The sequence below is a fragment of the Podarcis muralis genome, chromosome 4 (assembly GCF_964188315.1).
Source record: "Podarcis muralis chromosome 4, rPodMur119.hap1.1, whole genome shotgun sequence".
NCBI lineage: Eukaryota > Metazoa > Chordata > Lepidosauria > Squamata > Lacertidae > Podarcis > Podarcis muralis.
The window spans coordinates 11,385,375-11,399,412 of NC_135658.1; the positions used below are offsets into that span (position 1 = coordinate 11,385,375).

The 14,038-nt window shown below is 45.7% G+C and overlaps 1 protein-coding gene across 2 annotated transcripts in view; it reads right to left on the reverse strand.

Moving 5' to 3' along the window:
• NARS2 (asparaginyl-tRNA synthetase 2, mitochondrial) overlaps window positions 1-13,748 on the reverse strand; it is a 39,523-nt gene extending 25,775 nt beyond the window's left edge. Inside the window, exons 1-5 of one of the 2 annotated variants that reach the window (XM_077926938.1) lie at window positions 13,608-13,747; window positions 11,199-11,377; window positions 9,120-9,229; window positions 7,753-7,873; window positions 5,126-5,266 (exon numbers count right to left, since the gene is read on the reverse strand). In XM_077926938.1, the coding sequence (XP_077783064.1) occupies window positions 5,126-5,266; window positions 7,753-7,873; window positions 9,120-9,229; window positions 11,199-11,342 (516 nt within the window). In that variant the 5' untranslated portion in view covers window positions 11,343-11,377; window positions 13,608-13,747. Of the gene's footprint in view, window positions 1-5,125; window positions 5,267-7,752; window positions 7,874-9,119; window positions 9,230-11,198; window positions 11,378-13,607 lie in introns of both variants that reach the window. The other variant, XM_077926939.1, reaches the window with a different exon arrangement.
• Window positions 13,749-14,038: the final 290 nt, after the last annotated feature.

Genomic DNA, 14,038 nt, shown 5'->3' on the forward strand with positions numbered 1-14,038 from the left:
TTTAAATGCAGCTTTGCCAGGACTCTGGAATAACTTCCCAGAGGAAGTCCACTTCTATGTCTCCCCTGGGTCTTACAAAGAAATGCAAACATGCCTCTCTCTGGTCGCTCCTTGCAAATCAGCCCCACCCCCTCCAATCTGCATTTGGCTTTGATTTTTTAGAGTTCACTTTGATATATATATATTTTTTGCACTGGAGATATTTTGAATGCTTTGATTACCAATCCCCAACCTCAACCAGGTGGAAAAATTTAGCATAAAGAAAAAATATTTTTGTGTGTGTATCGCTTCCAACTCTACAATTCAAGGATACTTCCCTACGCAAGCACAGAATCTGCCTGCAGAGAGATCTCCAAGAGGCCTGGCAAAGCTTTATAGAGAGGGTCAAGGCCATTATTATTCCTCCTCCTTAGGCGATCACTCATAGCCGAGTAAGATTGTCTTCCATGAACGCGATCTTAGCAGTGAGTCCGTAAGTGACTGTGAAGGCCAATTCTGGATCCACACGTCCTTCCACAGTGGGGACATAGGTTTCTTGGCCGGAGTTGATCACGGTGAGGGTTTGCCAAGCGTGCCTTCCTCTTAGCACATTTCTCCCTTTTGTCCTGAGTTTGAGCGTCTTCAAAGCCCATGACACCTTAATACAGTGGTACCTCGGGTTAAGAACTTAATTCGTTCCGGAGGTCCGTACTTAACCTGAAACTGTTCTTAACCTGAGGTACCACTTTAGCTAATGGGGCCTCCTGCTGCTGTCGTGCCGCCGGAGCACAATTTCTGTTCTCATCCTGAAGCAAAGTTCTTAACCCGAGGTACTATTTCTGGGTTAGCGGAATCTGTAACCTGAAGAGTTTGTAACCTGAAGCATATGTAACCCGAGGTACCACTGTACTGTCTACACTGACTGGCAGTGAATCTATAGGGTTTCAGGCAGGGAGACTTTCACAGGCCTACCTGGAGATGCCAGGAATTGAACCTGGGGAAAGGTAAAAAGGTAAAGAACCCCTGGACGGTGAAGTCCAGTCAAAGGCGACTATGGGGTTGCGGCGCTCATCTCGCTTTCAGGCCGAGGGAGCCGGCGTTTGTCCACAGACAGCTTTCCGGGTCATGTGGCCAGCAGGACTAAACCGCTTCTGGAGCAACGGAACACCGTGATGGAAACTAGAGCACACGAAAACGCTGTTTACCTTCCCGCCGCTGTGGTACCTATTTATCTACTTGCACTGGTATGCTTTCCAACTGGTAGGTTGGCAGGAGCTGGGACCGAGCAATGGGAGCTCACCCTGTTGCAGAGATTCGAACCGCCAACCTTCCAATCAGCAAGTCCAAGAGGCTCAGAGGTTTAGACCACAGCGCCACCCGCATCCCTTGAACCTGGGACTTTCTGCATGCAATGTAGATGCTCCCGCACTGAATGACAGCTTTCCCCAAAGCAGTACCTGGTGCGCTGCATTTTTAAGGCATCCTATTTCTTTTTACCTCTATCACATCGGAATCCTTTTTTTTTTTTTTGGGTTATGCTTGGTGCCTCCCTCTTATGGCAAGACATAATGCATTACAGTAATTGATTCAAACTTTGATCCTGCCAACCTAGCAGTTCGAAAGCACGTTCAACTGCAAGTAGATAAATAGGTACCGCTCCAGCGGGAAGGTAAACGGCATTTCCGTGCGCTGCTCTGGTTCACCAGAAGAGGCTTAGTCCTGCTGGCCACATGACCCGGAAGCTGTACGCTGGCTCCCTCGGCCAATAAAGCAAGATGAGCGCCGCAACCCCAGAGTCGGTCACAACTGGACCTAATGGTCAGGGGTCCCTTTACCTTTAAATTAGCAAGCATGTTTATTTCGTAAAATTTATACACTGCGTGATTGTAAAAAAATACAAAAAACAAAAACAAAACCTCAAAGCGGTTTACAAAAAACATAAAGCAATATGCTCTGTCTCTGGAGCAGAAGGCATTGCAGGAATCACTTGCAAATAAAACCTGTTTCTTCCGGATATACCGAAAAAGTTGGTTAATTCATGTATGCATGCAATGGCAGCAGCAAGACCGAACAGAAATGGAAAGGGGAGGTAGGAAGAATTAAAATTATTAAAATGATGGGAGTTTGTGGAACTGGCAAAGCTAACCGAAAAGATTGGAGACCAAAAAGAACAATAACATTCTTTGAGGATTGGAAACCGTGCACGGAATATCTAAAGAACTATTATAACTGCGTGAAAATGCGAGCAGGATTTTGAAATACGAGCGGCAGTAGAAAAACATTAAGGCTAATAATCTAGGGTGTTTATATGAAGTGGGGTAAGTTAAAATATACAGCATTTGAAGGATAAACATAGAACACCATGGAATGGGGGGATGGGAAGTCAATGGATAAATAAAAGGTATTGTTGATGGTAAAGTGTGCAAACTTTTGAAAACTAAATAAAGAAAAATTAAAAAAATCAGTTTTTTATCCATCTGGAGTAATAAACACACAAATACTGCCACCCAGTGGTCAGAGACTGCATACTGCCGCCAAATTTTTTTACACATCACTTGGGAGGACAGGTGAACTAATGCCAGTGTACTGGAAGAAGCAAATATCACCAGTGTCAAAGCAATGATACTTTAACATCAACTTTGTTGGACTGGGCATGTTGTGTGGATGACTGATGATCGTCTTCCAAAGCAACCACTCTATTCCGAAATTAAAAATGGAAAGCGTAATGCTGGTGGTCAACAAAAAATATTTAAAGACTCTCTCAAGGCAAATCTAAAAGATATATAGTATAAACACTGACAAGTGGGAAACACTGGCCTGCGAGTGCTCCAATTGGAGAACAGCTTTTACCAAAGGTGTCATGGGCTTTGAAGACGCTTGAACTCAGGACGAAGGGGAGAAACGTGCTAAGAGGAAGGCACGCTTGGGAAACCCTCACCGTGATCGACTTCCGCCCGGAAACCAACGTCACCACTGTGGAAGGACGTGTGGATCCAGAATTGGCCTCCACAGTCACTTACGGACTCACTGTTAATATCGTGTTTATGGAAGACAATCTCAATCGGCTACGAGTGATCGCCAAAGAAGAAAGAAGATTACCGGGGGGAAATAATACATATCTCAGTAACACTTCTTTATTCATTTTATGTGCAATCTTTAGAACAGAAGACTTCACATCCAAGACAAAACAGTATATAACAAAACTTTGAGTCTCATATTTTCGTTTGTACTGATTCTTCTCAGACGCCCTTATTTTACTATTCCATAATATTTGTCTCCTTCTTTAGGTTCTTTATCCTTAATCTCTTAGGTCCCATATATATCTTTAAGCATTTTTCAATTAATGCTCTCAACTCCCTCCGCCATAAACCCGTTGCTTCATTTCACCCATGTGTAATCTTCTTTACATACTGTTGTTGTTTGTTGCATTAACAGCTGTTTATATTTGTTGTTCCATATTTGCTTTAATATCATCCTATAACCTTGCACCCTTTAAACTACAGTGGTGCCTCGCAAGACGAAAAGAATCCGTTCCGCGAGTCTCTTCGTCTTGCGGTTTTTTCGTCTTGCAAAGCAAGCCCATTAGCGGCTTAGTGGGCTTAGCGGATCAGCTGATAAGCGGCTTAGCGGATCAGCTGATAAGCGGCTTAGCGATCAGCTGTTAAGCGGCTTAGCGGCTTGGGGAAAAGGGGGGGGGGAGGAAAAAAACCCTGCAGGAACTCGCAAGACATTCTTGTCTTGCGAAGCAAGCCCATAGGAAATTCGTTTTGCGAAGCACCTCCAAAACGGAAAACCCTTTCGTCTAGCGGGTTTTCCGTCTTGCGAGGCATTCATCTTGCGGGGCACCACTGTATTTAAAAGAAATAATGCATATCAAAATACATGCCAATCATAAACTAATGAAAAGGAGTCCCTTCGTTAGAGATTTCATTTCCCCCAAACCACGCTGACCTCCCCGCACACCTGAGGATGTTAGGTCAGGTGTGGGGCAGGTAAGGTTGTGGCTGGATCAGATGGAGAGGAAATGCCTTCTGCACGTGCTCAAAGACACTCTTCATCAATGCACACTGCAGGTGCAAGCTCCGGCTAGCTGCAAGGTTCGGCTCAAGTGATTGAATTGGATTCACTTGAGCCGAACCTTGCAGCTTTACCTTTCCTGATTTATGAGGCAAATCAGCATGATCTGGGTAAATTCTTATGTCTGAAGAGTGTCTTTGAGCACGTGCAGAAAGCATTTCCTCACTGCTGGCTACACAAAATTAACATGCACATTGGGGACTTCAAAGAGGAGCTCCTCCAGGCTTCATAAGCGAGACTCCTGGCACTCCTGATGTTCTAAATTTTAAGCACTGTCCCCTATACATCGTCTCCTATACACAGCATTATATCTGTAAGATTCTCCTCTTGAGTGGATCAGCTGGAGAAATGGATTGAAATGTGAATCTGTGCAGGAGGCCTTTTGTGTCGAATAACTTTGTCCAATATATGGTATATAAAAGATGTTTACTCACACATTCAGTTCACAGATGGATCCCTGAAGGCAGACTTAGTTACAGAGTATATACATGTGGAATCTATCCCATATGGAGATAGTCCCTTTGTTCTCTGCTGGCTAAAAGCCAACAGAGCATCTCTAGCTAAAAAGCTCCTGGTCCAACGATGGAGGAGGTCAGAGAGAGAGCATCGAAAAGAAGAAGAGGAGTCTGGATTTGATATCCCGCTTTATCACTACCCTAAGGAGTCTCAAAGCGGCTAACATTCTCCTTTCCCTTCCTCCCCCACAACAAACACTCTGTGAGGTGAGTGAGGCTGAGAGACTTCAAAGAAGTGTTTAGCCCAAGGTCACCCAGCAGCTGCATGTGGAGGAGCGGGGAAGCGAACCCGGTTCACCAGATTACGAGTCTACCGCTCTTAACCACTACACCACACTGGCTCTCTAGAAGGAAGTGTGCTGCATGCCTTGCCTTCTTGTTACCTGGGCAGGTAAGGTCACATCCACCTCTAGTCACATGCAAAGGAAGTATGTCCCAGCCAGGAGGAAACAGGAAGTTTTCGACTGGCTGGACCAAACATCCCTTTGCATGTCCACTCTAGGAAAACAAGGAATGTTGACTGCTATCTATGTATCACATCCCACACGGGGTACCTTGAAAAAGGAGTGAATTGCAGCGGTGGCTTCGCTGCGGAGTCTCAGAAGGGCACCCAAGGAATTGGTTCTGCATCGGACGTGAGGGAACTGCCTGAGGTAATCCAGTGGGTGATGCGTTTTGTACTTCAGTGGGAATGCCTGGATGGGGGAAGCAAGGAAGAGACGGCAGAATAAGCTCAACTTTACGAATCACTTGCATCCCCTAGTAGAAAAGGCGGCATGGACAGATGGGGAAAATGAGTGATTAACAAGGAAAAGGGGGAAAAAAGAACCTCAACGTTCAATTTTCCAAAAACTTTTATTTCTAGGCAGCTGGGAATTCTGCCGTAAAAATTTGACTGAATTTACTTACATAGCTATGGCTCCCTTCGCAAAGCATCTTACAGTAACTGATATAAATCTTCATCTAAAGATATTATTTCTGAGTAAGAATCATTATTAGAGACTAGAATCATTATCAGAGGTGGTTCCATCTAAGAAGTAAAACAATCAACATGGTGTAAGAGAAAACAATCACACTCTGGGCCAGTTTGGAGAGAAGATGGACTGGATTTTCAATTAATGATCCTCTTGTTTTAAATATCTATTTTTAAAATTATTATTCTGTCATTCCTGTAGTGGTTTGCTGGTCTCATTGGTGCTGTTGTGCTAGTTTAGATATGGATGCTTGCTATTTTAAAATGGTTTTATGTTTGTTGTGAGCTGCCTTGAGAAAACTATGTCTTGAAAGGCGGGATAGAAATCTCTGAAATGAAGGCAAAGGAAATATTCACCAAAAAAGGAGAAATAATTTCTGAGCAATGAAACTCAATAAGCTCATGTTTGTTGTTGTTGTTGTTTAGTTGTTTAGTCGTGTCCGACTCTTCGTGACCCCATGGACCAGAGCACGCCAGGCACTCCTGTCTTCCACTGCCTCCCGCAGTTTGGTCAAACTCATGCTGGTAGCTTCGAGAACACACTCCAACCATCTCGTCCTCTGTCGTCCCCTTCTCCTTGGGCCCTCCATCTTTCGAACATCAGGGTCTTTTCCAGGGAATCTTCTCTTCTCATGAGGTGGCCAAAGTCTTGGAGCCTCAGCTTCACGATCTGTCCTTCCAGTGAGCACTCAGGGCTGATTTCCTTCAGAATGGAGAGGTTTGATCTTCTTGCAGTCCATGGGACTCTCAAGAGTCTCCTCCAGCACCATAATTCAAAAGCATCCATTCTTCGGCGATCAGCCTTCTTTACGGTCCAGCTTTCACTTCCATACATCACTACTGGGAAAACCATGGCTTTACTATACGGACCTCTGTAGGCAAGGTGATGTCTCTGCTTTTTAAGATGTTGTTTAGGTTTGTCATTGCTTTTCTCCCAAGAAGCAGGCGTCTTTTAATTTCGTGGCTGCTGCCACCATCTGAAGTGATCATGTTCATAAGCTCATGTTTATTCACCCTTAATTTGAATTTATTCTGATCAGCTCTTTCGGCACACTGACCAGCAGGCTGGCAGGTCACCCAGGCGCTGTACCCCTGAGCCACAACCATTTAAATTATATACCCTGGGAAAACCAAAGAGAACACCTGTACAGTTTAAAATATGGCTTAGCAGTCGTAATCCTGTAAAAATTCTCTCCAAAATAAGTCCTGCTGTGTTTAATGAGGTTGACTCCCAGGGAAACAGGAATCAGGTTGCAGCCTGAGTTTCCTACGATGACGAAAAAGCATAAATTTATAAACCAGGCATATCCTGCAGTTGGGAAGAGTTGCACTTACTGCTGTAGATTTCATATGTGGTGGATTTGTAAAAGAGTATTGGGAAATGATTCATAATAAATTGAAAAAAACATTTAGAGAAGATTAGAAAATGTTTATTGAGTACATGGGAAATAACTGTGTACAGCTGAAAACATTGGCAGCATGAAGATAAATTCAACAATGTAAATGAGTTATGATGGATGTAATAAGGGAATGTTGAATTGTACAGTTTCTGTAAAATATGAAGGGATTTATATGTAAAATGAACCATGGAAAGAGAAGAACGGAAGTCAATGGTATCTTAAGGATGTAAAAAGAAAATTTACCGTATTTTTCGCCCCATAGGGCGCACCGGCCCATAGGGAGCACCTAGTTTTTTTGGGGGGAAAATAAAGGGGGGGAGTATTTCCCCCCCAGGCGCGGGGCTGGGGCGGGGGAAGCCCGAGCTTCCCCCAACCCCAGCCCCCAGAACAGGCTGCTATCCGCAAGCCTAGGGAGCACGGCGGGAAGTCGTGTTGTTCTTCCCAGGCTTGTGGATATCTGCCTGAAGTTGCATAGCTCTCCCACGGCTTGCTGAGAGCTGTGCGAAGCTCGAAGCCAGGGGCGCGCTGAACGCAGTGCGCCCCAGGCTTCAGGATGCAGGCAGCTCTCCGCAAGCCGTGGGAGAGCTGCGCGACTTTGCGCCGGGCTCCCACGGCTTGCGGAGAGCTTCCTGAAGCCTGGAGAGCAAGAGGGGTCGGTGCACACCAACCCCTCTCGCTCTCCAGGCTTCAGCGAACGCCTGCATTCGCCCCATAGGACGCACACACATTTCCCCTTCATTTTTGGAGGGGAAAAAGTGCGTCCTATAGGGCAAAAAAGACGGTAATTAAAAAATTATGTTGCACTTACCAGGACATCGCAAGGGCCCACCACACGAATGTTCTCTGCAGCCAGCTCAACATTTTGGCGTTTATGAGGACTTTTTATCAGTTTCCCTTGGACTTCGACAGAACTTCCAAACGTCAGCTCACTGTGAATTTAAGACACACAGGCCATTTTCATGCTTCTTAAAAATAAATAAATGAGATTTTATTAAAGCTTTTTCATAACACAATAAAATAAGAGAAACTAATCTAAGTAAAAACAAAAGCAAAGAGAGAAAGAGAAAACAACTAAGGAACCTGGGGAAAACTACGGAAAAAAGATTTAAAATTTACCGCATGTTACTGAAGGAATTTTTTAATGAAAATGATATATAGGTGGCATAAATTAGCTAAGGGGGGACACGGGTGGCACTGTGGTCTAAACCACAGCCTCTTGGGTTTGCCAGTTGGAAGGACAGCAGTTCATATCCCAGCAGTGGGGTGAGCTCCTGTTGCTCTGTCCCAGCTCCTGCCAACCTAGCAGTTTGAAAGCACGCCAGTGTAAGTAGATAAATAGGTACACTCTGGGCGGCTCCCAACAGAATATTAAAAACACGATAAAACTTCAAACATTAAAAACTTCCCTAAACAGGGCTGCCTTCAGATGTCATCTAAAAGTCGCATAGTTGTTTATTTCCTTGACATCTGATGGGAGGGCATTCCATAGATAGATAGACAGATATTTCAACAACTTTTGGAGTGTCCTGGTTTTTACTTTTTGAAATACAGCAACTCTAAGGTATAGGGAGAAATCAGAATACAGTGGTACCTCGGGTTACATACGCTTCAGGTTACAGACTCCGCTAACCCAAAAATAGTACCTCGGGTTAGGAACTTTGCTTCAGGATGAGAACAGAAATTGTGCCCTGGCGGCGAGACAGCAGCAGGAGGCCCCATTAGCTAAAGTGGTGCTTCAGGTTAAGAACAGTTTCAGGTTAAGAACGGACCTCCGGAATAAATTAAGTACTTAACCCGAGGTACCACTCTATGTAGTGGAAAAGAATGTAATAAAATGCAGGGGAGGGGAAGGGGGGTCTATATTAATTGCATGCTTTTTATATTTGAAATATTGTTATTGCTTCAAGTTTTAAGTAAAAATGGGAAAAAATTGGGGGGGGGGAATAAAACACTAAAGGGATAAAAAACAGAAGAGAGAGAAAAAATAAACAAGGACTTCTGATTTCCCACCTGTCAGTTACCTAAAAGAAATTATTCAAAATATTCACTCCAGAACAACACCCACTAAAAAACTTGACCCCCCCACTTAAAACCTGAAGTGGGCACAGCCCATTCTCAGTTGCCAACTGGCTGCACAAATGGGCAACGGGCCCCAATTCAGCAAGTTCTGCCAACCTGGGTCCCAATCCTGGGTCAGCGACCACCTGCAGGTTCTCCAACGAGGAGCCGTCGTTCATGTGAACAAACAGAACGTCTTTCTGGGAGCGGACAGAACGGACCCAGCCCTGGAAGCAGAGAAAAGAGAGAGGAGAAGCTTGAATCAGACATTTCTTCAGCCTTCCTGTCAAGCCAGCGAAGAAGGACCAACGAAATACCGTGAAAATCCCTGAAACGAGAAGCAATCGACTATAAATATTATCTTGTGGAAATCAACTAAAAATCAAAAAGCTTAAGGAATTAAAATTAGAAAGACCTAAAATAGAACAAAGCCTTAACGGGACGCCGGCTACAAACCTCGTTTCACTGAACTATTCCGTTTCCTCAGAAGGAAATAGAAAAATCATAAACTTTAAATGACCAAAATTCTCTTTTAGGTTTTTCTAATTTTTTCCCCTTAAGCTTTTTGAGCGCTTTATTATGAGGTCATGGACACATTGTAGGCATGCAAGAACACACCAAAACGAGCATGGCTGGAAAGGGGCGTGGCCTAGGGAGAGAGGGCGCGGTCTGGGGAGACTCCCAAGGGCCACACAGAGAAACCCGGAGGGCCACATCGGACAGCCTGCACAGGGCCGGATTTAGGTTTGATGAGGCCCTAAGCTACTGAAGGTAACGGGGCCCTTTATATGTCCAGCTGTCCTTTGTCAACAACAAATTGTCACTGCTTTTTGTGTTAAATATATGCTATATGGTAATTTATGGACCTAATACGTATCTCAAGCCATTTGCACATAACCGTCCATGCAGAATGTAGGCACCCTATATATAGAAAGGAGCGAAACAGTGATACAGTGGTACCTCGGGTTACCTACGCTTCAGGTTACAGACTCCGCTAACCCAGAAATAGTACCTCAGGTTAAGAACTTTGCTTCAGGTAAAGAACAGAAATTGTGCTCCAGCGGCACGGCAGCAGCAGGAGGCCCCATTAGCTAAAGTGGTGCTTCAGGTTAAGAACAGTTTCAGGTTAAGAATGGACCTCCGGAACGAATTAAGTACTTAACCCGAGGTACCACTGTATTTTAGGGAGCAGCCTAGCCGGCAGGACCCATTCCTTACATCATAGGAGCCTACACAACACAAAACACTGTTGCTGTATGTAGGTTGTACTTTATTTGTTTTTTATCTTATATTTTGGAAATGTACACCCAGTTTTTCCCCCTTTAATTTTTTGGGAGCCCCCAAGAGAGTGGGGCCCTAAGCTATAGCTTGTTTAGCTTATACGTAAATCCTGTACTGAGCATGCATAGTCTTGAGCTCCTCAAAGGAAGGACAGGGTAAATATGGTCTGAAGCTCAACATCAAAAAAACGAAGATCATGGCCACTGGGCCCATCACCTCCTGGCAAATAGAATGGGAAGAAATGGAGGCAGTGAGAGATTTTACTTTCTTGAGCTCCATGATCACTGCAGATGGTGACAGCAGCCACGAAATTAAAAGATGCCTGCTTCTTGGGAGAAAAGCAATGACAAACCTAGATAGCATCTTAAAAAGCAGAGACATCACCTTGCCAACAAAGGTCCGTATAGTTAAAGCTATGGTTTTCCCAGTAGTGATGTATGGAAGTGAGAGCTGGACCATAAAGAAGGCTGATCACCGAAGAATTGATGCTTTTGAATTATGGTGCTGGAGGAGACTCTTGAGAGTCCCATGGACTGCAAGAAGATCAAACGTATCCATTCTTAAGGAAATCAGCCCTGAGTGCTCACTGGAAGGACAGATCGTGAAGCTGAGGCTCCAATACTTTGGCCACCTCATGAGAAGAGAAGACTCCTTGGAAAAGACCCTGATGTTGGGAAAGATGGAGGGCACAAGGAGAAGGGGACGACAGAGGACGAGATGGTTGGACAGTGTTCTTGAAGCTACCAGCATGAGTTTGACCAAACTGCGGGAGGCAGTGGAAGACAGGAGTGCCTGGCGTGCTCTGGTCCATGGGGTCACGAAGAGTCGGACACGACCAAACGACTAAACAACAACAACAACAAAAACATGTGGCAAGATACAAAACAAGCCTCCCAACTTGCTTGTCGTACCCACCTGGACTTTAATGTCCTGCCCTGCTGGGTCTCGGACTTCCAGCGCTTCTCGAACTCGGAGCAGTTTGGGAGTTGCCGCATGCTTGGGGCAGGGAGCAGAGGAACAGCGGCGGAGAACCAGGCGCGCACAACGCGCCCCAAACATCCTCGCTCAGCTCCTTCTTTCAACCACTTGCAACCCTGCAAAAAACAAAAACCCGATAGACCCAAGACCCCTTTGGTTACTCAGTTGTGCAGAAAGGGAAAAGGTCTTCTGATATGATCAAACACTGCGATGAACTCAGCTAGGAACTCTGCCTATTGTGAACGTAACAGCTATTCAGAACCAAAGACCCTGGCGAGAGTACTAGCAAGACTAAGAGACGCTACAGGTGAAACATTTGTCAGAGAGCGGGACATATAGTGTCTGTGTAAAAGAACATTGTCAAAAGATCAATTCATCGGCAGGTATTGACTTAGCTTCGGTGTGCAAATAGGGTAATTTTATTAAATAAAATGGATAGTAAATTAAATAATACAGTCATACCTCAGGTTACAGACGCTTCGGGTTGCGCGATTTTGGGTTACGCACTGCACCAAACCCGGAAGTACAGTGGTGCCCCGCAAGACAAATGCCTCGCAAGACGAAAAATTCGCTAGACGAAAAAACTCGCGGAATGAATTAATTTCGTCTTGCGAGGCACCACTGTACTGGTTACTTCCGGGTTTCGGCGCTTGCACATAAGTGCTAAATCACGCTTTGCGCATGTGCAAGAATGCCAAATTGTGACCCGTGCGGGCGCACACATGGCACTGCAGGTTGCGAATGTGCTTCCCGCACGGATCACGTTCGCAACCCGAGTGTCCACTGTACTGAGAAAGGAAAGTTTAAGCACGTGTTTAGGGAATTCAATTTGGGAACACAAGGGGGAGATCGGAAGTCTCGCAAAATTTAATTAGAAATGGATATACAAAGCAAGTACGAATAATTGTTTATTTTTTATTTTGCCTATAACATCTATTATACATTTTGTTTTAAATCAATAAAGCATATAACAAAAAATAAAATAAAAAAGAACCAAAGACCCTTTAATTCATGCAGACCTTAATAAAGTGATTTTTGTGATTTTAACTCCTGCCTCTTGCAATTATATATATAAAAATGCTGCAAGCTACCCTGAGTGGTGCATTTATATCTAGGTAGATATTGTCTTACGCATGGGGTACGCTCCTGGCTATTGTGCACACAAGCAAAATTGCTTAAAGCCAGAACACCCCTTAGAATATTGCAAACATAACGGAAGTTATGGGCGGCTTCCAACAAAATATTAAAATACAGTAATGCATCAAACATTAAAAGCTTCCCTAAACAGGGCTGCCTTCAGATGTCTTCTAAAAGTCAGATAGTTGTTGTTCTCTTTGAAATCTGGTGGGAGGGCGTTCCACAGGGCGGGCGCCACTACCGAGAAGGCCCTCTGCCTGGTTCCCTGTAACTTGGCTTCTCGCAGTGAGGGAACCGCCAGAAGGCCCTCGGCGCTGGACCTCAGCGTCCGGGCAGAATGATGGGGGTGGAGACGCTCCTTCAGATATACTGGACCGAGGCCGTTTAGGGCTTTAAAGGTCAGCACCAACACTTTGAATTGTGCTCGGAAATATACTGGGAGCGAATGTAGGTCTTTCAAGACTGGTGTTATATGGTCTCGGCGGCCGCTCCCAGTCACCAGTCTGGCTGCCGCATTCTGGATTAGTTGTAGTTTCCAGGTCACCTTCAAAGGTAGCCCCACATAGAGTGCATTGCAGTATTCCAAGCAGGAGATAACTAGAGCATGCACCGCTTTGGCGAGACAGTTTGTAGGCAAGAAGGGTCTCATCCTGCGTACCAGGATGGAGCTGGGAGACAGCTGCCCTGGACACAGAATTAACCTGCGCCTCCATGGACAGCTGTGAGTCCAAAATGACTCCCAGGCTGCGCACCTGGTCCTTCAGGGGCACAGTTACCCCATTCAGGACCAGGGAGTCCTCCACACCAGCCCGCCCCTGTCCCCCCAAAACAGCACTTCTGTCTTCTCAGGATTCAACCTCAATCCACTAGCCGCCATCCATCCTCCAACCGCCTCCACCTTACCTAGCTATTGCACCCGGGACCTTCTGCATTCAAAGCAGGTGCTCCGGCGCCGAATTGCATGTCGCCCTTTGCAAAACGCCTTAGGCAGAGCTTAGCCATTACCCCCCCCCCCCATCTCAATAGTGCATGCACTGGCTGGCAGCATTCTCCGTTTTAGGAAGGCAGACTTTCCCAGCTCTGCCTGGGGTTGCTGGAGATTGCACGGGGGCCCTTCTGCACGCATTGCAGCCGCCCCACGGAGTTACAGCCCTTCTAACCCACTCAGAGTTGCCCCAGCCCCCTTTGCACAGCCCTCCCCAAACTCACCTCCTCTGTCACTTTCCCCAGCTTGCTTCCAAATCTCCGCAATGCACGCACACCAATCGGCTGCAAAGCATGCAAAAAACTCATGCAACGCGCACCCGCGTCTTCCCCTGATCTCCCCCTTCCTCCAGAAGGGTCGCCTGGCAGCCAATGGAGGCTGCCGGTTTGCAAAAGCTCAGCCCATCGGAGATAGGGAACTCCTTGCGGAAGTTGCCCCTCGGTCTCTAGCTCTCTCCAGTGCAATGCATGACGGGAGCTGTAGTTCCAGGAGCTCAGAGCGCCTGCTTTCCTTTTCATTGGGAGCAGAGTTTTTTCGGGGGGGTGGCACGTGGGAATGGGTCCTAGCAGAGCTAGGACAGTCGCATTAAGCACGTCGAAAGCATTTTAAGCACGCTTTCCCCCCGCAGAAATAATTTCGATTAAAGATTTTCTTG